At 34.5% G+C, this 24,910-nt stretch overlaps 1 protein-coding gene across 1 annotated transcript in view; it reads right to left on the reverse strand.

The window, feature by feature from the left end:
- CSTF3 (cleavage stimulation factor subunit 3) overlaps positions 1 to 24,910 on the reverse strand; it is a 67,603-nt gene that overhangs the window by 37,810 nt on the left and 4,883 nt on the right. Inside the window, exons 2-3 of the mRNA XM_047747410.1 lie at positions 15,030 to 15,131; positions 14,812 to 14,907 (exon numbers count right to left, since the gene is read on the reverse strand). Coding sequence (XP_047603366.1) covers positions 14,812 to 14,907; positions 15,030 to 15,131 — 198 coding nt within the window. The remainder of the gene's footprint in view (positions 1 to 14,811; positions 14,908 to 15,029; positions 15,132 to 24,910) is intronic.

A 24,910-nucleotide genomic window follows, 5' to 3' on the forward strand; every position in this document is an offset into this window, starting at 1 on the left:
CGTGAATTATCTACCATACAGTTATCAAGCACAAAATTTTATACTGAATCTGGTATCCCAGTATTTATCCCTCATATAGACTAATTAAAAACTAATCAACCTATCTGCATTTGACTAATAACTGATGTTTAAACAAAATTTACAGATATGAACTCAGTTAAAATGTACGAATTTTGTTATTGCTATACCAAATTCCACTTGGAAGAGAACCTTGGTTATTTTAATGGTTTTGAAGGTTCCAGAAAGCAGCCAAACCCAATCAAGAACCAGAACTCACTAATTCAGTGATCAAAGTTGTAGTATAATCCTCAATTACTCTTACAGTTATAAAAACACTATTTCATGTAATACCATTCTAAAATGGGGCACCTGGGTGGCTCAGTCGTTAAGCAGCTGCCTTTGGCTTGGGTCATGATCCCAGGGTCCTAGGATCGAGCCCCACATCGGGCTCCCTGCTTAGCGGGAAGCCTGCTTCTCCCTCTCCCACTTCCTGTACTTGTGTTCCCTCTCTCGCTCTCTAATAAATAAATAATATCTTTAAAAATATATATAGATCATTATCACATCAATATAATTATTAATGCTTCCCTCCTTATTAACTTAACATACTGCTATAAGTAGTATAGTATATAGTATATAGTATAGTATAGTATCCCACCCTAATAATTTTTGGACTTTACGAAAATTTGAAAACTTAGAAACTGGCACAGCTTTACCAAAAATATGTTTGGAAACCAGCTGTTGTGCTTTTTTCTTAATTTTAGCCAGTCTATGTATTCCAAAAATATTCACAGGACATCAGGATATGAGTTCCAGGGTTTTTCTAAAATAAGTTTCAGTAAGTGTAAGTGGCATTTAAAAATCTTGGTTAAATGTCCCTTTGGTTCAACTGTCCCTTTTAGTGCACACTTGCACATTAAACTCCATGTTTAACCAAACTGAGGTAGTAAAGTCTCAAGTTTCTTTCATTAATAGAGTTCATAAAACGAATGAGCAATCTTTTTTCCTGTGCGTAAGTCAATCTAGAAACTCCATGTTACTGAATAAGCTAGACACTGTTATGTGGCATCCTAGGACTGGCATTTAGTAAAAACATTTTTACTTATGGTGAAAACTTTTCTAGGAACCAAATTGTTTAAAGCAAGCGCTCAGGGGCGCCTGGGTGGCTCAGTGGGTTAAAGCCTCTGCCTTTGGCTCAGGTCATGATCCCAGGGTCCTGGGATCAAGCCCCGCATCGGGTTCTCTGCTCAGCAGTGAGCCTGCTTCCTCCTCTCTCTGCCTGCTTCTCTGCCTACTTGTGATCTCCGTCTGTCAAACAAATAAAATCTTAAAAAAAAAAAAAAAAAAAAAAAAGCAACCACTGAGATTTTATCTACCTGTAAAAAAAAAATAACTAGTGTCTACCTTTGAAAAGGTTTTTTTCTCCCTCCAAAAGAACTTTTGGCCAATTGTTACATTTTCCTCAAACTATCTGAAGACTATTTCAGGGAATAAAAGGTCTCATAGCTTCTTAAATTCTCTTAAGTCTGAAACGCCAAGTAAAAATTAATGAAACCAAAAGAGGATTTCTAACCAACGTGTATCTTTCTTTGAAAAGTGAAAAGGAAACTTCCACTCAGTTAACATCTAAATTTATGTAGGCATGACTTAAAACAAGAACCCAGAATTATGTTCTCTCAACTTGCTGTTTTCCTAGAGCAAAATTACATTCACCTTACTATTTTAGCCATTAAAGTTTTAGATATTCAGGCTTTTTCCTCCAGTTCTATTTTCTAACAGCTTGGGTGCAATTATTACCTATAGAGCTTGTATGTTTTTGTAACTAAGAAATACTTCAAGTAATAGTCATAAGTCATCTATCTGGTCATCTGTTTGAAATAGTGGGAAGGACTAGAAGTGAAATTCAGCTTACCAACTATCAAGCTGTTTCAACTGCTCAAATAAAGCAATGTTCTTTTTTTCTTGCCTCTGTTGAGGCCTTAGCACTAGTGGTTCCCTTTGCAGGGATTCACAAATTTCAGGCCTGTTTAGAAATCTTGCTGTTCTACATTTCCTGGACCAAACTCCCATATTGTTTTCTCTATCATAGCACCTATCAGCCATGTTTCTCTACAACAAACTATAAACTTGTTCACTGAGATGTTCATAGCATCTTGGTGTCTAGCATCCATTTATGCTAGAATTAACTTGAAAGTTAATTCCCCCATCTTCTCCTGATATATGAAGTGAAAGCAGGACCTCAAATAACATATTTTCATGTATTTTGTCGATAGCCAAATAAAAACATATGAAAATATGCCCAGTGACTTTCTGAGAATCTGTAAATTCAATAGTCAATTGTACTACAGAAAAAGAGTCTAAGACTTTGGGAAATTTTTATGAATATAACCCAGGCAAATACATCAACAGACATCTGTTAAGTCTTCATTCAAGTAAACATCCACTGATTCAGGGTACTTTTAAAGAACCCACATATAAAAATACTTGCCAAAGGGTTTGCTAATAAAATTCTGCATATTTTAATCTGCACATCCTTTCCTAGAAGTTAAGCTACAGTTATACTTTTCTCCCTATTTAGAAAGGATTAGAATAAACACCACTGTATACACTGAAGTGAATTTCTACCGTTCTTCAATTATGAGAAATTTAAAACTGCAAAATTATTTTATAGTCAAATAATTTGAACTTTTACATTTCATAGATTTATTTAGGATCAATTGAGCAGTATTAGGAAGATGAAAAACAAGATATTACAGTATTCAGTGACACAGACTGGAGATATACTCAAAAATATTTAACCTTCTAAGTCTGATAAACTATAAGTTACCAATAACTGGAAATATTGGCCCAGTTTCAGTAACTATGACTTTCCCATTAACTACAGAAGATTTTCGGAGTCCCTGGGTGGCTCAGTCATTAAGCATCTGCCTTGGGCTCTGGTCAAGATCCCAGGGTCCTGGGATTGAGCCCCGCATCCGGCTCCCTGCTCACCAGGAAGCCTGCTTCTCCCTCTCTTACTCCCCCTGCTTGTGTTCCCTCTGTCTCTGTCAAATAAAACCTTTTTAAAAAGAAAGTTAAAAAGGAAAAGTTTCGTAACTTTTGTGCCCCTCTGACTTCAATTTTTCATGAGGTTTTTTCCCCCATAACTTCAAGTACTTTAAAGATTTCCCCTCCAAAAAAACCCACCCACACACACACAAATAGTCTATCCTACCAGAAAGACTTATTTTAGCAAGACTTCCACACTTCTATGGAAAGAAAAGGTTAACTGTATAGTAAGCAGATATTCAAAGGCTAATATTCTTCACTAAATCCTAAATTCTGGTCTTGATTTAAGAAAATTCCATCCTAATAAAACTCACTGCTCATTAAGTAGAAAGTAAAAAGTACTATTCTCATATTAATGTTGAATATAGTTTTAAAGACCATGTCCTTACAAATTAAAAGTCCAGAATTAGTAAGATTTCTGTTAGTGTTCAGAATTCCTTTGTTATCTGAAATTATATCAAAATACCTAAGGTTAAACTTTTTTAAAACTGTGAAAGGTAAAAATACATAGAGTAACAAAGTAGAATTTTAGAATATGTTACAAACCGTAAGATGAAGCTGCATGGAAGTTACTATACCATGCCAACTTCTAAAACACTTTTAACAAATGTATGTGGTTGTTGAGTGGCTAACATAATCTATTTTTCAAAGAACTAGATGCTCAAACCCAAGAATTAGAACACTTGACTATAAACATCTTTCCCACTTTAAACATGAGTTTTGTTGATGCTAACAAAGTTGTTTAAATAATCTAAATCTCAGAAAAGCTGGTCATCTGAAAAAAAAAAGGAGGGGTAATACACACATACCTCAAAAGGTAAACTGTGGTTAATCAAATATCCCATATAAAGTACTAAACACAATGCCAGAATATATTAAAAGAACAATAAATTTGGGCTATTACCATTGAGGCCAGTAATCAGAATAAAGGAAAAATCACTATAGTAAGATACAACTAAAAATCAACTATGAATTTTTAAAATGTAACTTGAAATCTTTATTTCTAAAAATCTGTTCTAGAAAAATCTTTCACCTCCAAAAATATCTTCATTAGGTAATGTCCACAGATTTTTTTCCATAAAAGTAGTTTTGCAGATCTACAACAAAAATATAAATGAAAAAACATTTGCTTACATTTAAGAACTCCAGTTCAATTCCATGCATATTTTAGGTAAGAACCACAAAAACTTTAAGTTATTGCAAATGTATTTAAATTTAGAAAATAAGTTGCCTCTTGGTAAAAATATAAAAAACTCCCACCTTACTAACATTACATTTCTAAAGACAACTTTTGTCTAGAAGAGTTAATGGGACTTTTCCATTTTTATATAGATTATTGGAACGAATACTTGAATTCACATTAGTTTTTCCTATTCAGATAGGGAAGAGATGAAACTGAGAAATGAAAAAACTGTGTGGTAAATTTAACTTAAACACAAAGCACAGGAGAAAAAGGACCATTATCAGGGCAGCTGGGTGGCTCAGTCGGTTAAGCAACAGACTCTTGGTTTCAGATCAGGTCATGATCTCAAGGGTTGTGAGTACAAGCCCGCGTTGACTCCACAATAACCACGGAGACTGCTTGAGACTCACTCTCTCCCTCCGTTTCCCCACCCCCTGTTAACATGCATGTTCTCCCTTAAGAAAAAAAAAGAAAGTTTAAAAATTGGAACACTGTAAGGGGAAAATTCAAATAATCTTATCACAGAAACAGGGAATTTTAGAAAAAACAAAACCTGGGACAGCTGAAAAATGTAAGCATGAGCTGCATATTAACTTGTATTAGAACACTACTGTTCTTTTTCAGTATGATAATGGTATTGTGGTTATGCAGTAAAATATTTTTTATATAAACAGAGAAAGATAAAGCCTGTATGCCCAAACATAACATCCAGTCAAGGTAGAAGGTCTATAGGTATTTAATATTCATGTTATTCTTTCAGTTTTTCTATTTTAGAATTTTCATAATAAGAATCTGAAAAGGGGAGGATACCCAGCTGGTTCCGTCAACTCTTGATCTTTGAGTCATGGGGTTGAGTCCCACATTGGGCATGGAATATACCTACTTAAAAATAAGTAACCTCGGGCATCTGGATGGCTCAGTGGGTTAAAGCCTCTGCCTTCAGCTCAGATCATGATCCCAGGGTCCTGGGATTGAGCCCGCATCCGGCTCTCTGCCTGCTTCTCAGCGTACTTGTGATCTGTCTGTCAAATAAATAAATAAAATCTTTCAAAATAAATAAATAAATAAATAACCTGAACCTTCTTATAAATAAACAATGGAAGAGCTTAAGTACAAAATCCTAGGTCACCGGATTTCAAATTCTGTGCCATTTCTATTTCTCCATACTACCCTTTATAACCTACAAATCTCCCACATTTCTTTCAAGAAACGACCAATTCTTCAAACATCTTTTCTGCACTACCAAAAATTGACAATGCCACTGTTGCAGTAACAGATAATCAGCAATAAATGTATTACTGCAGTTGAGACACAAAGCAAATAACCACCCCCACAATTTAAAGGACTGTGTTGCAGACACCTATACTTGTAAGTTCTTTTGACTTGGAATGTATGTTCTTTAAATATAAATCTTACTATTCTGTGAACTCACCAATTCAAATTTACAATCAAACAGCCAGCTTTTAGGAAAATACCACTTCTATGGTTTAAGCAATCTTTAGTTGCTAATAGAGAAATTATTTCCTTTAAAGTGTTAGCTTTCAAATTTGTGCCTCAAGCAGCAAAGAAATTATTTAAGTAAGTACTTTAAAAATATAGCATTTGCAAACACAATGAAATACTTATCTAGATAACTTTTCTTTTCTAGACTTTTTAAACTCACTTCCTAACCTATTTTAAAGCCAAAGACCTGATGATTTAAAAAAAAAAAAAAAAATATATATATATATATATATATAAAATTTGAAAGAACTTGCCATTTAGCTAATAAATCAGTAAGATACTAATTTTCTGTGGCCTAGTGATTCTCATAAAACTAGTTAAGTTTTTATAAACCTATGAGTTGAGGAGCAAATGTTATCTTCCCCATGTGATTTATGACAGAATTTAAAGGCATTACTGATAGAGTATGAGATAGGAGATTTGGAAAACTTGCTACAATCATAAACCACTGAAATCCTGTAAATCATCATTTTTCTAACTCACTAACTACTGTTTAAAAGAAAAAAACGTGGAGGGGAGCCTTGTTTAAGCATCTGCCTTCAGCTCAGGGTCAGGCTCCCTGCTTAGCAGGAAGCCTGTTTCTCCCTCTCCCAGCTCATGTCTCTCTTTCTCAAATAACAAAATCTTTAAAAACTAAAACCAGTTACTATTTAAAAAAAAAAAATGTGGAAGCAAGTAAAGCAAAGCTGGTACTCTCCAATAGTTCTCAAATAAACTCGAAGTTTGAGTCTATTGAATAGAGTACCTACTTACACTCAACAATACACACACACACACACAAAAACTAGGTAATCTGTCAGAAGAACATCAATGATTCCTCACAAATTTTTTTATTAAATTTGATTAAATTGATTAAAATTTCAAAATGAAGTGGGTGGTTGCTGAATGAGAAACAGGAGTTTTATAGTCGTAGTATATCCCCATTATTTTATTAATGACAAAAGGAGAAATAGTGACTATGCAATAGAGAAAATGGTCAGCACGGACATCACCAGTAAAAACATCATGTGCCTCTGGATGAGATAGTGAGGACACACAATTATTTACAGCTTCTCAGCTATAATGTATATAACCTGAATCTGATGAGGAAACACCAAAGCTAAAGTTGAAGAACAGTTCAACATCAAAAGAGACTAAAGAGGTATGACAATTATATATAGTAACTTTGAAGATGCTAATCTTACTAGGAAATTGCTATAAAGGGCATGATTAGAACAATAATAAAAGTAGAACATGGACTATAGATTAAAGTTTGATTAATGATAGGGTTCCAGAATTTTTAAATGTTTATATATGAGAAGATCTGTTATTAGAAAATACACCAAAATGGGGCACCTGGGTGGGTTAAGCAACCAATTCTTGATTTTGGCTCAGGTCATGTCAGGCCCAGCATGGAGCCTCCTTGAGATTCTTTCTCTCCCTCTCTGTCTGCCCCTCCCTGCCTCTTAAAAAAAAAGAGAGAAAAGAAAATACACTAAAGTGTTAAAGGTTGTGATGTATGCAACCCAACCTCCTATGGTTCAGGGGAAAACAGGATTGATAAAGCATGTCAAATGTTAAAAACTGGCCAATCAGGGCAAAGTATGTGTAAGAGTTCTTGTATTGTCCTTAAACTCTCCTCTAACTTTATTTTCAAAAAACAAGTTAAAAAAGCAAAATGGCAGTTTACAACCGATAAAAGCAAAGCTCTTATATTCAACCCATAATAAAGCTGATTAAATCACGAAATCCCCAGTGACTGGCATGCAATTTGAATCTTCCACTCTAAATGATAATCTAAATAGTGATGTTTATGCATATCCTCACCTAACGTATCCTAATTAAGAGAACGACAAAACCCCAAGAAATCACTTATTAAATGAGTTAAATAGTTTAAAAAATGGTAGAAGTAGTTAAAATAAATGTATAGATAGTACAGGAAACGTTTTTTTGTTGACAATCTTACTCCAATACTTTTAAGCTCCCTGAGTGTCTAACACTTTCATGAGATAGTTTGTTAAGGTAATGAGATTTTGACATTAAAGTTTAATGAAATTTAGGTATTACTTCAGCTCTTCTACAAGTACCATTGATGCAAAAATTCTCAATTTTAAGATGAAAAGAGCCAACTCTCCTAAGGACAGCTATAGACTGGAAAGAATAAAATTACTATTTTTAAAAAAGTCTTATTTGATTTAAAAGCTACTAAAAGCCACTGAGGGAAAAAATCTTTTTTAAATAAGGAAACAAAAATGGTTAAGAAACAATACACTCCTCTGTGTGGTGAAAAATTCAGAAACCTTACTACAAAAATAGCTAGAAATAATGACCAGTTCTTTGTTGGAACACTCCATTTTCCAACCCCCCCAAAGAATGAGTGAGTAGTATATATAAAGAGTCACGTACTAATTAAATGCATGGATATTGGCTAATAATCTGAAAATAGTAAGATGTGGTGGTGTTCTTGTTTAAAGACTCTCAAGGGTTAAGGGTTACTTATAAAAAAAAAACCAAAAAAACAAAAAAAACATCTGCAGTGATTTTAAGCCATACTCTCCAGCTAAAGTGGTCCCCCCTGAACAATGGGATTCAAGAGTTTCTTACTTCGATGATTATACTGTTTTAATCAACAGGTTTACAGAGTTAGAAAATTGGGTTTCAAACACACAAATAAAGTCAGCAACTATAAAACTGTCGAAGTTCATTAATAAACAACCACAACCCTGCCTGCAGATCTAAAAAAATAGTCACCATACTGTCGGGAATACTACCAAGTACACAACAGACACTTCTAAGATTACTTCTAGATTGATTATATATTGAGTGATCGATCACAGTATAGTCAAGAGAGCAAGCCAGGAGACTAATGAATCACATTATAATTCAAATACAGGTAGTATTCTGTGAGGTATGAAACACGCTCACAGCAGTAAGATTCAATTATTGCCTTTTTAAGCCTCAATTTCCCAAACTAGATGCCAGAACACCTGAGTTTCCACCTGCCCATCCTGTGGAGACTGAGTCAGCATTAATGGTATGCTAATTGCCAAACCTTCAGGGTTTAAAAGTTTCCCAAGTGATCCTATAGCACTGTAGTTTCTAAACTTTTCTTCTAAGGAGTAATATCTTGATTTCACTCACATATGAGTTGGCTAAACTAATTCATCTTATCTTCCAGCTATGAATTATGGATTTAAACTTAATGTCCTCTTGGGGTTTAAATATCCAATACTTGCATATTCAGTTTGTTGAATAAAAAAAATTTTCAAGAAAATCGTAATCGCAAAAGGGTCAATACTCTTTTTTTCTTAAAATTCAACATGAAAAAGTTACAGAAAATGTTCTCATTACCAGATTCTTTCCCTTGGTATGATGTGCGGTGATGGGTATTAATATTGTGGGTATCATTTTACAATATATGTATGTACTGAATCTTTATGTTGCATACCTTAAACTTATGCAGTATTATGTGCCAATTATGTCTCCACACAACTGGAAGAGAAAAAAAGACTATTCCCCATATAGACACATGTAAACACTAATAATAATATCTGTATATGCTAAAACTAAAATTTTGTATTAAAAAAAAAGGTCATAATTGAACACATTATATCACATAAATAAAAGTTATTAGAAAGCTTAAAAAAAGCTTTGGGACCATTCTATTGGCCTTAATACATTTCAAAGCATTATTTCAAAACTACATTTCAATCCTGTCTTTGACATTAGATTTTTGTTTTGATTTAGATCACTTAGTATTACCAAACTGAAAATTTTTCCTTGTGGGGTGAGGGGGTCACATGGGTCTCCTAGCATACAAGTTGGTAAAACTTACCCCAGGTTATGCTTCCCTGAGCCTTAGAAAAGTCGTTTAGTTTCTCAACAAGTTGTATTCAAAGCAAATATTCACAGTTTTGTTGAAATTGCTGTGGATTCGGAGTATGTGGGGGGAAAATTTATACAGACTTCAATTTATGCCATTACATCAACCAACTGTTTTCTGTTCCAAAGTTGCTAAGAGCACAACTGTTTAGTAATAAAAATTAAAGTTAAAAAAGTTAATTATTTACAAGCAAATACATGCATTCTTGTCCACATTTCAAAATACAGCTTTTTAATAGACATCACCAGTATATTTTAGAAATCTTCAGTTCTTGGAAGTGCCTTGAACCAGACTCACTCAAAAAGGAAGAGCTGTTTGCAAGTTGAAAGCACAAACTAAACAAACAAAAACAATGAACCCATTAGAAAATATTTGAGCCTTTGACTTCAAGAGGTCTTTTTGCTTGTTTTTTAAGAGAAAGTCAATTAATTGCCACCTGGTTTCAAGTTAGAACCAAAAATGCAGAGCACCCTCAAAAGGCTTTTCTGTTTGGATTAGTTGTATTTCCAATTATGGAGATTTTACTCTATAATATTAGAAAGGGCTTATGTGTTTATTCATGGATGCCATGATGCAGCATAATTTTAATTATGGGGAAGTGGGTCATATACCAAAATAGTCCCCTAAGATCTTGTATGATGCCCCACACTTGAAAAAAAAATAACACTATTAGGTATTATACATTAAGTATTGTTATTCCACAAATGCCCAAGAAATTTAGGCTAGAGCATTATCCACAGGGAAACTACAACTGCATTGACCAAATAGCCCTTTTTGTTCCATAAATTTTAGAGTATGTGTGCTTTTTATTAAAATCTGGTTAGAGATGCCTCTTCCACATTTTCAGAATATACCATAAATCTTATTACACAAAATGAAGTAGAATATAAAGAAGTTGGGCTAAAAATTTGAGTCTTTTCCAGAGGAAAAAAGATGGAGCACTGCATTTTCAATGTTTATCAGTGACTGCAAAGATTATAATTTTGCTTTATGAAGTGGAGAAATAGAAATATATAACCAATTAGGTTGATTAGTACAAGGTTTTGCTTGAAAATAAATCACTACATTTCACATAAGACACTAAACTATCTAGAAGATAAAGAATAGAAAGTGAAGATTTTTAAGAAAAGAAATATTTTCTAAATTAACTATATCTTTCGGCAAAGTAGTTTTATTATACATTGCCTGGGTAAAGAGAAAAGGCCTCAAGGGGAAAAGAAAAATGTATAGATCAAGTTAGTATCAGTGAGAAACCTAAACATCTATGCTACAATAATGGAAGGGAATATGGACGAGGTAGTTCAATAAAACCCAAAATAAAAGTTTGCTACTTTTAATAGTAAACACACAAATATCTTCTTTGTTTTAAAAACAGTATGTAATTAGTCAAAGCACTTTCGGATATATGATTACTCAGTTCTGTGTTTGCAAATCATTCCTGTTTTTTTTTTTTTACACCCCTACACTACATTTATACATGCATTTGAGAAACTAAAGGTTAAAGATCACGTTGTGGTTTAGAGTACAATCTGAATAATCACACAGACATGGACCAACATTTATTACAAACAGGAAAAGAGCAGATCTATAAGAAAAGAGTACAGGTTTTTAAAAAGAGATTGCAAGCTCAAGTATAGAAAAGAAATTATAACCTATATGATAATGCAATAATTTTATCTGCATTTAAAAAATCACATTGCTCAGGATATACAAAACATTATAACAGTAGTTTGAACTGCTACTTAGAGGAATTAAAACAGTATTGACAGTGGAGAAGTTTATTTCAATTTAGGTCACTCATGTTCCATGCTGAGTTCACTTCCATTTTCCAAGAGGAAAGGTATTTTTAAGAGTCATTTTTTCCCAAGTAGAAAGGTTATTTTGAAAAACTGAAAGGTATACTTTACAACCCATTTTATAAGGATTCAGTTTTTAAAATCTTTTAAATAAAAAGCAATCAATTCTCTACATACTTTTATTAAAGGATTACAGCTTTCACAGATAGCAAAATACATTGTTGCTATTACCAACAGCATTACCTTCTTCATTTCTCCTCCAGCTACGAATAAAAATCATCACCCTTTTGTAGGAAAATTTCTTATGAATGTGGCCCAATTCAAAACAAATTACTTCTACCAGTAAAATATTGTATCTTACATGTAGTCACACTGATTACCTAGCTACATGAAAAGCTACAGAAACCACAAGGGGAAAAAAGAACTTCAAAAAGAATATGGCAAAACCATAAATGTTCTCAATTTTGTGAAATTTAGTAACCCTTCTGACTACTCCAAAAAGCATTGATGCTCTGACTGGGTATTCCACTTATATCTGATGTTTCTATACAATTAACATATGAAACACAAAAGTAATCTGGCCTAATTCTGAATTTATGTAATTATAATAAGTACATAGATGTTGGTCCTAAATGTCCTTTCATTAGACAACAGAGAATTTTATCTCCAACAATTTCTATGCTTTAGCAAAAAAACTAAAAGTAGGTAATGAGCTATCCTTTTAATTTTACACAAGTAGCTAGGTACTGCAGATGCCACTGAAGAGAAAAGCTGATACACTGGCAAATATGAAAAATACCAGATGAGTGTCATTAGCTTCTTCACTAAAAATTATTTATATTATACTCTCATTTGCAACTGATGCTGAGGTTTCAAATTTAAAAGCAAAAAACCCAAAAAAACCACTTTTTGCTACTTTGTTCTGAAGATTTATAAATTTCTTTGCAGAAGCAAAATTATCTCTTGTTATCAGTGATGTATGTATTTTCATTTGAAAAGAACTAAATGTATTAGGACTCATATGCAGTGGTTTGGCTGACCATAAATAAATGAAACATATTTTTCCCGCCACGAAGTACCGAGTTAACAACAAATGTATTAAAAAAACTTTATTTTCTTGAGAGTGCATACAAAGATGTTATGTAAACGCTGTTAGTATTACCTTTAATGTGAAAACATTTCTTATTACTTCAGATTTTACTGTTTTATAAATAGGTCATGTGTCTCCAGAAACATTAAAGGCCACAATGGGTGTTATGACCAAAGAAAATTTTAGCCTCTTACAGGCTAAACAAAGTACAAAATGTGAAAATAAAAAAATAAAGAGCAAATCAGGAAAGAGAAAAACACAGCTCAGGATATGCATTTATGAATCAGCAATTTAACATTTTAATTCCTAAACCAAAAATGTCAACTTTACAAAACACACATTAATATATATTCTTCACCATTTTTCTCAAAAGATGTTTTATACATACATTCATATTTGTGTATATGTGTGTGAAATAACTGCAAATATTACCAATTAAATAAATTGGGCAACTGCTAGCACCTCTGAAACAGTAAATGGAATGAGCTTGTTATGCAGACAATTTTCAGCCCCCTGAAATAATATCTGGTCTTGGGATTATTTTTTAGAATGCAGTTGGTATTTTAGCTAGGAAATGGGAGAAACATACTGTGTTCATACTCACAAAATGGAGTATCTAACTGCCTATTTCAGTTTAACGTATGCTATAATAAAATACATGAATAAATACCTGAACATTTGAGAAATTTCTAAAACTAAAGGAAGTACTGTTTCATTATACAAAAACTATTATGTATCAATTATGTTCATTTCTGATGAGTTTGCATATAAACTAATGTGTTTGTGAAATCAAACTGGAATGCAGACCAAGTACAGGTGATCCAAGTTCCTTGCTTTAATGAGTATTACAAAGCAGCACTGGGTTCAGCATACTTCAGACAGGCCTACTCACTCACCTGGTGAATTCCACGCCAGTCTACTCTGATGATTAAATATATTAAGGAAAGAAATGGTCCCAAAGGATAAGTGATGAAACCTTAAGGATATGGTCTTGGGCCAAAACCACAACCAAACTCCATGTAAGGTACAATCTCTCACACATACAAACACACACACCACACACAGAACCACACACACACAAATTTAACACACACACACACACACACACACACACACACACACACACACAATGTTCCTGCTATTGTCCAGTAATTCCCTCCCACTTCCAAAGTAATACACTATAAACTACAGCACAAATAGAGTAAGTACACTGTAGCCTCAGTTTAAACTGGGTGTTGGTTGGGTCCATTATGATAAGCACATCACAGGTGGCACTGTGTTGCGAAGTCTGTTTAGTACTACTGGTGACTAACGCGCTCTGAATAGGTCCAAAACAGACCCATATATTACCAAATTTTAGTCATTATGGAAAAATGTTATGAGGCTGCAGTGTATTTGATAATGTTGAGAATTTAGATTACAAAATTAACATTCAAAATAAGAATACTTCATAGTATAAGTTATAAAGAGAAATGGATAGAATTTTCACTGTAATGTGGATACCACTCCCATCTCACCCCTTCCATCCCAATAAATTATAACCTGAAAGATGATTACTTGGTGCCCCTGGTATCAATACATTAACACTTTATTATCATCTTGACTGCTAATTCCAGTTGTCAAAAATGAACATTTCCCTTCTAATCATAATCAAGAATGAGGGCCTTACTCTTTAAAATAAACATGCCTGATGTAAAATTTTAACACAGTTAGAAAGCAAGAAAAAGAAAGAAGTATCAATGGGTAAATTATTATTAAACGTATTTGAATCACATTAGCTTATTCCTGAATAATGTAAACTTTATCCTATTAAAAAACCTTATCTTCAAATTACCAAAATGCTTACATTTATTGATAAACCATGCATTTTCACAAAAACCTGAGATAATTTTTCACCTAACATGTTTCATTTCACCACTCAATATACCCTACGAAACTAAGTTAATATTTCTGTATTTTCTCATAATACCATTCATATTAGTTTGTAAGTAGGAATAAAAAGAAATGAGTTCTAAATAAATGACACAGGAGGCAATAAATTGACACATGACAAGTAAATAAAAGGCTAAAGCACTCCAATACCATTGAAACTGTTTTAATGTTGTTGCAACTGCAAAATGCAACAATCATCAGCTTGTAAAGACCCAAAATTCAAAAATTCATTTTAATTACTCCTTCAAACCTATTTTACAAAATAAAGGCAAGAGACATTTAAATCCTCCTTGTCCTAGTTGTGCCATCTATGTTCCTAACTTGTTTTCTATCACTCTAGTGTATGCTGCAATTCCCATCAGATGCTATATAAGAAAAAATAAAATAAAATATTAACCTCTGCTTCAATGTATAGTTTCCAGAATCTGCCAGAACTGGGGAACTGGGCAACAAGGCGTTCATAAGTCTTCCGTGCTTTGTCTATAGGTTGATTCTAAAATTGAAAACCAATAAACAGCATTTACAATGTTAAGATTATGAAAATATTATTTACTGCAGAACCAAGTAGTGTGATTGGACCCATAGAGAAGGAAATGTAATCCTATATCACTAAACCTGTGCCTCTCGAATGAGAATGCTCCAAGCGTCAAGGTCATATGGATTCTCTTCTAATTTCTTTTCCGCTTTCTTCACCTTCTCTGGGACATACTCAGCTGCCTGGAGGAAAGAAAAATAAGGAACTGATGTTACGGTTTTAAAAGTTTCATGCCTAATTTAATCCAAGCACAGTTATCAGTCCCCAGTACAAAGCATAAAAATGTCCTTTTACAAAAGAGGCCTGCATTTTCTACAATCTATATATACTATGCTATCATAAGTCACCTGCATAAAAACAAAATTCAGTGATCATGTACTTTTAAAGCCATTATTAAATTTAAGCAAACCCATCTTTTACATAAACATAAAGCAGCCATTCTCAAACACTGTGGTCTCAGGACCCCCTTTATACTCTTAAAAATTACTAAGTATGCCGAAGAGCATACTTTGTCTATGTGATTACTTCAATATTTACTAATATTACTTCAATACTTACTACATCAGAAATTAAAACTGACAAAAATGTTAAATATTTATCCTTGTACAATAAAAAATTATTTACATGTTAACATAATGCTTTTATGCAAAATAAATTTAAAAATTCAGTGAGATATCCTATTTTATATATTTGCAAATCTGTTTAGTGTCTGATTTTTTTAAAGGTAGGTAGCTGGGTTTTTCTGTCTGCTTCTGCATTCAATCTGCTGCGATATCACATCATGTAAAAATTCCACTGTACTCTCATAAGAGATTAAGAGTGAAAGGGCAGAAATAATTATCTAAAATTATGAAACTATGAACTCACAGATCCTCTGAAAGTCTTAGGAACCTCCCAGGTTCCTGGACCAATTTTGAGAAACACTGCTATAGAGCATTCATCCTGAGCCACAAAAGAAAAAGCATGAAATGACATGGAAATTGTATTTTGATGTAAAGGTTTTCAAAACATGATTCACAAATTGTACATACAGCATCATTAAAACTATTAAAAAGGAATTTGCAGTATTATATTTCGTACTAAAATGTTTAGTGGTCACATGTGGGTGACAGTTTCATTTTTATTATAAAAATATAATCTAAAAAAAGAGTAATGCCTAAAATAGCCAGCACCTGAAGCAAAAATATAAGTACTACTCAAATTGTTGTTCAGAATACCACCTGGGTGGCTCAGTCATTAAGCATCTGTCTTCAGCTTAGGTCATGATCCCAGGGTCCTGAGATTGAGCTCCCCCACAGGGCTCCCTGCTCAGTGGGAAGCCTGCTTCTCCCTCCCCCACTTCCTTGCTCGTGTTCACTCTGTCTGTCTCTCTGTCAAATAAATAAATAAAATCTTAAAAAAAAAAAAAAAAAAAAGAATACCACTATGTGCCAGGAAAAAAAAAAGTGATATTCAACTAAGTCAGATAAATGTTAATTTTTAAAGTTGTGTTTTGTCTTTTTACAGGACTTCTTGAAATCTATATGGCAATACAGAATAATATTTAAGAGGAGACAGAGAGGGAAACACTGCCCCTAACAGCTTTATTTTTTTCAGTGGCAATTAACAACTCATAGAAACATAATGTCAAGGGGCACCTGGGTGGCCCAGTCGTTAACATGTCTGCCTTTCCCTCAGGTCATGATCCTGCGGGGGCCGGTCCGGGATGAAGCCCCACGCCTCAGGCTCCCTGCCCAGCGGGAAGCCTGCTTCTCCCTGTCCCACTCCCCCTGCTGTGTTCCCTCTCTCACTGTCTCTATCAAATCAATAAATAAAAAAATCCTAAAAAGAAAAATAATGTCAAAACCCCAGATGGGAAGAAATTTTAGTCGTGGGTTTAGGGAAAAAAATATACCTGGAAGTAGTACACTCTTCTTTGGAATAAATTAGTGTCTACCACTGATAAGTATACATTTTATTTAGAGAGAAAAACACGTTTTAAAAGACCAATGTAGGGGTGCCTGGGTGGCTCAGTGGGTTAAAGCCTCTGCCTTCGGCTCAGGTCATGATCCCAGGGTCTTGGGATCGAATCGGGTGCTCTGCTCAGCAGGGAGCCTGCTTCCTCCCCTCTCTCTGCCTGCCTCTCCACCTACTTGTGATCTCTGTCAGACAAATAAATAAATCTTTTTAAAAAAAGGTAATTTTGTATGAAACTCGTATTTTACTAATATATAAGAGCTCTGTAAGTAGGTTAGCTCAAGAAACTAAAACTGGAAAAGTTTAATAAAGGAGGACTATTGGTCCCAACCACACATTAAAACACAAAATAACATGGCAAAATGGTGTGGTAATGGTTCATGAATCACTGGTTCACGACAGTTGAAAAAGAGAATGATATATGGAAAATGAACAAATAAAGGTGATATTTCAAAACAGAATAGTGGCTTATTCAAAGCACAGGGTTAGAATAACTGTATAACCATCTATCAGAATAACTACAGTCAACTTTATCAAAATAAGGTTGAATTCCTATTTAACCCCTTCTACCGAAGTAAATTTCACATGGGTCAGAGATTTAAACACTAATAACAAAAAAGAACTAGAGGAAAACATACTGAAGTGGATATCTAAGGTTTTCCAGAAGCCTTTGAAGAGAGTACACTTAATTCGGTTTAAATTGTGCATGAAAAATTATCAAAGTCAAAAGACAAACCTAAAAAATAGCCAACATATTTGGCAGAGTACTAAATTTATTCATGTACAGTCAATAAAAGATCAGCAACTCACAAAATGGGCAAGGTACTGGAAGAGTTCACAGAAAAAGAAATAGAAATGTAAGCCATAAGACAGAGATCCAAAGTGTTTTATAATCAACATTACACTGGCAAGACATTCTCACACTGTTGGCAGGGGCAAACAGTAATGTGATCAAAATTTAACATGAACGTTGACCCTGAATTCCACCTTTGGCAACTTCCACTGTACACATGCACAAAGGTGTATACTGAAGAACTACTACTCGGCTGTTTGCTGTTGCATAAAACTAAAAATAATTAAAATAATCACATATAAAAGAACAGACTAAATAAATTGAGGAATTCGTAATCACGAAAAAGAACAGAGCAGGGAAGGTCTATAGATAGCAACATGGAACTATCTCCGTAATAGTGGGTGTAAAAAAAAAAAAAAAAGGGAGATGAGCTGGGAAGAGACAGAGGCAGACTCATGGAAACACTCCCTTTACAATGTATATACTCTTCTACTGTTTTAATTTTTATTCACCCAAGAAATATTTGATCAGTGCCTAGTATGTGCCACACATTCTTGAAGGGACACTATGGGATACAACAAAATAAAGTATTCTCCTTTCAAATAGTTTACTTCTTAAAAAAACAAACTTAAGAAAATATTTTAAAATAAAACCAGGATCTTAGTTCATAAGATACCAAGTATGAAATGTTAATGATAAAATAAGAAGTGTGATACAGGAACTTTAAATCAGGACCTAAAAAAGAGCTAAGCTATCCTTGAATTGCTTTAGTTAATCAATGCTAACAACTAGTGTTTCAAAGCAGTTTGATGTGAGGTCTTATACACTCAAGATCCACCTGGTGAAAATTAACCTACCAAATTAGGTAACGTATACCACAATCTGTAAAAGAAGAGAGAAAACTCAAAAGATAGTGTCTAATATTCAACCAGCAAAATCACAGCAAGAAGTATAAATGTCTCCTTGCTAAATATGCCACTCCTTTAGTGACTGTCAACCCTGGCAGCACTTTACAATCGCCTGGGGCTAAGGGGATTTTAAAGATGCTCAAGCCCCACTATGTAATCAATTAAATGAGAATCTCTAGGAACAAGGTGTACCATCACTACTTTTACTTTTTTATCACTATAAACATTTTTAAACTCCCTAGATGGTTCTAATGTGCAACCTCAGGTGAAAACCACAGCTCTCCAAGGGCTTCCTAACCCTTTTTGTTTGCCTCAGAACTTTCCAATAGTCTACTGAAGCCTATGGGCTCTTTCTCAGAAAAATCTTCTTTTTCTTTCTTTCTTTTTTTTTTTTTTAAAGTAGGCTCTACATCCAATGTTGGGCTTGAACTCACAATCCCAAGATCAAGAGTCACATGCTCTTGATGGGGCCAGCCAGGTACCCCTCTCAGAATACTGTTCTTAAATACACAAAATGAACTGTGAGAGACTTCAAAGGAAACCAATTATATTGAAATATAATTACTGAAATATTTTTAAACAAAACTTTACACAGTAATAGATACTTAACATGTTAAATAACAGGATCTAATGAGTCTAGTGATGAAGACAATAATATTTGGAGTATTTATGTCTAGTTAGTTATTGCTAACACTGCCAGTGTGGTTTCTTGCCTACCTTCATAATAGACGGAAAGTTTCAATTTCAGTTAAAGATTAGTAAAAATATTTTCCTCCATCCAACTTCACAGAACCCCTAAAATTCTAACCAGACACCTGGGGGATGGGATTATAATGGACCTACGAACCCAGGCAAAGGATGCTGGAGAGCAGATGTTAAAACAACACATTAATCACTCGTTAAATAATAACCCCATTTCATAATCAGAAATATAATTAAATTACATAATTCTACCCCAAATCCAGTTAGAATCTGAAAGAACCATGGCTCAGCTCTTTTTAAAATCTGTTACACTCCTAAATTATTTTCCTCTAGCAAGGATGTAGTTAAATGTTCGTAAAACGAACTACATAGATAATCAAGTGCATTAATTAACAAGAAAGCAAACCAAATGGCCCAGAATATACTCTGGTAGTTATGGCCACATTTAATTCCTACAACAAAAAGTCATTTATCATCATGAACCAGTTGGGTAGCCAACAACGTTAATTAACACTTTTGCTCTCTTGCCTGGGCATATTTCTATAGGGCAAAGGATATCTGAGCAGTTTTCCAGTATTTCACAAGGGGACTGGACCTCCATAAAGAATGGAATAGTAGGGGGCGCCTGGGTGGCTCAGTGGGTTAAAGCCTCTGCCTTCGGCTCAGGTCATGATCCCAGGGTCCTGGGATAGAGCCCCGCATCAGGCTCTCTGCTCTGCAGGGAGCCTGCTTCCTCCTCTCTCTCTCTCTGCCTGCCTCTCTGCCTACTTGTGATCTCTGTCAAATAAATAAATAAAATCTTAAAAAAAAAAAAAAAAAAAAAAAAAGAATGGAATAGTAGGGGTGCCTAGATGGCTAGTGGGTTGCCTCTGCCTTCGGCTCGGGTCATGATCCCAGGGTCTGGGATCAAAGCCCGCAATGCGCTCTGCTTGGCAGGGAGCCTGCTTCCCTGTCTCTCTCTGCCTGCCTCTCTGCCTACTCGTGATTTCTCTGTCAAATAAATAAATAAATAAATCCTTTAAAAAAAAAAAAAAAAAAAAAAAAAGGAATGGAATTATATTACTATTTCCTAAATCTACTGCTGGATCAGATGAATAGATCAGTTTAAGAAAATTTAGGACAAGTTTCCAGTACTCATTTGAAATGGAATGAGGTCGGAACTCTGCTTAGTGTATATATAGCCAAAGAACAGCTGTCCCATGGTTACACATCCCCAAAACTTATTTCAAGAAGAAAGTCTACAAAAATCCAGCTTTTGTCTTTGGAATAAACTATCATCCCATTATCATTCTTTAGGGAATGTTAATGGGGAGTAGGTTGGAACTCCAAATCAAATGACCAGAACAAAAGCTGGACTAGTTCCCAAGGCATGCGTTACCAATGGTATCAGCTGGACTCTGGGAATGTCTTTGATTTGCATAATTTTAAAACCTAGAAAAATAACACAACTGTATGGTGTATACAAAGATACATCCAATATACACTATTTCAAATGGGTACAAAACCCAGAAAAATTGTGAATTGATGATGTACTTTTTTGGGTACAGGGACACAATGTTACTTAGTACCTATCTCTAGCATCTGTTCTATGAATTGTTTTTCTAGTAGTAGGGTACTGCTAACATGACAACTAATTTTTTTCTCTGTAAATAGTAACAAGTGTAAAACTGGCTAAAAGTATGAAGGAAGGGTAAATCCATTACACGCTGACCTTTTAAAATTTTCCTTTTAATAATGGCTTTTTGGGGGGCACCTGGGTGGCTCAATGGGTTAAAGCCTCTGCCTTCAGCTCAGGTCATGATCCCAGAGTCCTGGGATAGAGCCCCACGTCGGGCTCTCTGCTCAGCGGGGAGCCTGCTTCCTCCAATCTCTCTCTCTGCCTGCCTCTCTGCCTACTTGTGATCTGTCTGTCAAATAAATAAACAAAAATCTTTTTAAAAAATGGCTTTTTTAAAGGCATAATCATATACAAGCCACTTATTTAAAGTATACAATTCACAGTAAATTTTTTAAAAACATCTTATCATCCGACAAGAACCATCCTAACAGCCATTACCTTTCCCAAGGCCCTAGCCCTAGGCAACCACCAAACTACTTTCAGTCTCCATAGATGTGCAGGTATTCCATGTAAATGGTATCGTACAATATGTTATTGTTTCTAGCTTTTATTATTTTGCGTGTTTCCAAGGTTTGTGTTTCATCATGTATCAGTATTTTCCTCTCTAATGTCAAGAAAAATTCCACTATACGGATAATCCCACAAATCCTACATTTTATTTAACTACTGATGGTCGTTTGGATTGTTTCCCAGTTTTTTTTTTTTTAAGATTTTATTTATTTGACAGAGATCACAAGTAGGCAGAGAGGCAGGCAGAGACAGAGAAAGGGGGAAGGAGGTTCCCTGCTGAGCCCGATAAGGGGCTCAATCCCAGGACCCCGGGATCATGACCTGAGCTGAAGGCAGAGGCCTTAACCCACTGAGCCACCCAGGCGCCCCGGTAATTCTATTTTTAACACTGAGGAACTGCCAGACTGTTTCCCAAAGTGACTGAACCATTTTACATTCTGAGCAACAGTGTTAAGAGGGTTCCAATTTCTTCAGATCTTCACCAACACTTGTCTTTTGATGATTCTGATCATCCTACTGGGTATAAAATGGTTTTGATTTACATTTCTCTGATCGTTAATGAAGTTCAGCATTTTTTTGATGTTCTTATAGGCCATTTGTCTTTGGAGAAATGTCTTTTCAGATTCTTTGCCCATTTTTAATTGGGTTATCTTTTCATTGCTGAATTGCAAGAGTCTTTTGTATTACAGATACAAGTCCCTTGTCACCAGATTTATAAAAAGTTTCTCCCAGGGGCGCCTCAGTGGCTCAGGTCGTGGTCTCAAGGTCCTGGGATAGAACCCCGCTTCTGGCTCTCTACTCAGCAGGGAGCCTGTTCCCCCCACCCTCTACCTGCCTCTCTGCCTACTTGTGATCTCTCTCTGTCGTCAAATAAGTTTAAAAAAAAAAAAAAAAAAAAAGTTCCTCCCATTAGGTGGGTTTTTTCACTTTCTTTGATTAATCTTTTGTTTGTTACGTGAAGCCAGCCCAGAGAAAACAGAATTTGACAAGGGCCTCACATACACTACACACAATTTCAATGGTTCTCAAACTTTTTGTAAAAGAATCACTCTACAGTCTTAAAAACTGAAGAACCGAACAAAAATTTTTTAAAATGTGGCTGTATCTATTAATATTATCATATGAGACAGTAAATTTGAGAAAAAAATTTTAGTTCATTTAAAAATAACTTTATTTAAAAATATTTTCCAAAGCAAAAAAATAATTAGTGAACACAGCGGCAGTTTTATGTTTTTGTGACACTTAAATGTCTGGCTGAATAGAAGATATTATCTGCTTCGGTTTTTAATCTACTGCAGTATATTGTTTCGGATGAAATATGACTATGTAACTAGGGTTATGAAGTATATGACTATGTATGTAGATGGAAAAGGAAAAGCCCTTTTATTTATTTTTTTTAAAAAGATTTTATTTATTTATTTGACAAAGATCACAAGTAGGCAGAGAGGCAGACAGAGAGAGGAGGAAGCAGACTCCCTGCTGAGCAGAGAGCCCGATGTGGGGCTCGATCCCAAGATCCTGGGATCATGACCTGAGCCGAAGGCAGAGGCTTTAACCCACTGAGCCACCCAGGCGCCCAGAAAAGCACTTTTAATAGCCTTTTCATATAATTGTGGATAGCTCATGTAGCCTCCGAAAAACTCTAAGTTAAACTTTACTGAAACTGCATACCAGTTTCTGTATGGCAGCTTAACTAATATTAGGGGGTGAGTTAACTCAGGTGCGAGGGGGGGAAAATGACAAAAATGATTAATGATTGAAAGAATAAAATAATCAAATTTATTTTTCCCATCTCCACCAGGGAAGTGCAACTTTCACAGAAAAGAAAAAAGGTAGTTTTCCTCCAAATATAGCTATTTTTGTGGTAAATGGGGAGGGTGTGATGCTAGAGGTCATACCTAAATTAAAGATCAGTGAAAATTTAATCCAAAGGATAAACAAAAGTATAGAGAAGATGGTAAATTAAAAGATTTAAACCTATATAAATAGTTCTTGACCAGGGTGAACAGAACTAGAGGATGAGTCTCTAACATGGTTTTGTAATGACTATTTCCCACTATTAAGGGTAATGACTGACTAAATATACTACAGGGAGGAAAACCACAAAATACTATCAAAAGCCTAACCATCCTCAAATAATCTGCAGTTATTCCTCCACTTATTTTATAAAGAATGTATTCAAAAACAACTTTTAAGGTTCAGATATCTTCAACCTCTATGTGGTTTGCACATTTTACATAAAAATCACCCATGGTACTTGTTTCAAATGAAGATTCTCAAGTCTCACCTACAGAATCTGTCATAATAAGTCTGAAATTAAGATGTACGCACATATAGTTGTATAAAAACCACTTAAGTGATTATGATACAATGGGCCCACAGACTCCATTTGGACAAACACTAACTAATCTGTTCTCTACATACATTTTCCAAAAGTTGTTTCTTTAAAAATAAAGTAGCATCAGACCTAAGTCATTCCATGTTTTCCCTAAAACATTAATAAAGCTGCATAAATTACACTATCTATGTGAAGTCTTTAGTCTCCCTTGGTAGTTAACCTTTATTCAAAATTAAAAATAGACGAGAGTGGCACTTTGCAAGATTATCTGCAAGTAGTAACGGAGACGATTTGTATGCCTAGAGAATAAAGCAGTTTACGTGACCGGTGACATCAGGACTGAATGCCAGTTTAGTCCTATGTGTGTTCCTTTACCAGTGCAACAGAACTCTACCAGATTTTTTTTTTTTTTTTTGGGTAAATGAATCTGATTATGTATTCTGCATACCATCCCTTCAGCCCTTCCAGAGACTAAAAATCTACTAAACATGTAAACAATTCAAGACTCAAGAAAAAACACGCTAAAGATTATTGGCCCAAATAATAATACTTATCATATGTGCTTATTAAATCTGCTTATTAATTCCCTAGGAAACAAACAGCTGCAACTACAAATAAAAATCTGAATCTTTAGAATTCAAAAAATGGCTTTAGACCAAAAGTAGCCAAGATATTAATTCACTAAATAAACTAAATAAAACATTAGCAAATCATCAGTTAGGACACAGTTTTGTCCTCCGGCTTTATTCAGTATTTACTGATTATAAACTATCCATTAATCTAAAAATCTGCTAACTCAAATCCATATTTACATCAATTCTCACTCCATTACCAACTGCCCAGCAAAACAAAACCAAAAGACTCAAATTCACAGGCAGGTCTTTATCTACAGAGAAAAGATTTAGAGACAATGGCAGAAAAGCTTACAATTATGAAGGGTTTTGGGGAATTATCCACTTAATAGGTACAAAGACCTCAACACAGATTTTGCAATTCTGGAAAGTCTATCTGGGATGTAAGCTGTTTTCCTGAAATTCCTACATTCTTAATGCTGAAGGAATGCCATCTCTCTTAACACAGCACCTTTCTACTGTACTTCCAAGGAAAACCAATGCTTGCATAAACACAGATCAGTC

The sequence above is a fragment of the Lutra lutra genome, chromosome 10, assembly GCF_902655055.1.
Source record: "Lutra lutra chromosome 10, mLutLut1.2, whole genome shotgun sequence".
NCBI lineage: Eukaryota > Metazoa > Chordata > Mammalia > Carnivora > Mustelidae > Lutra > Lutra lutra.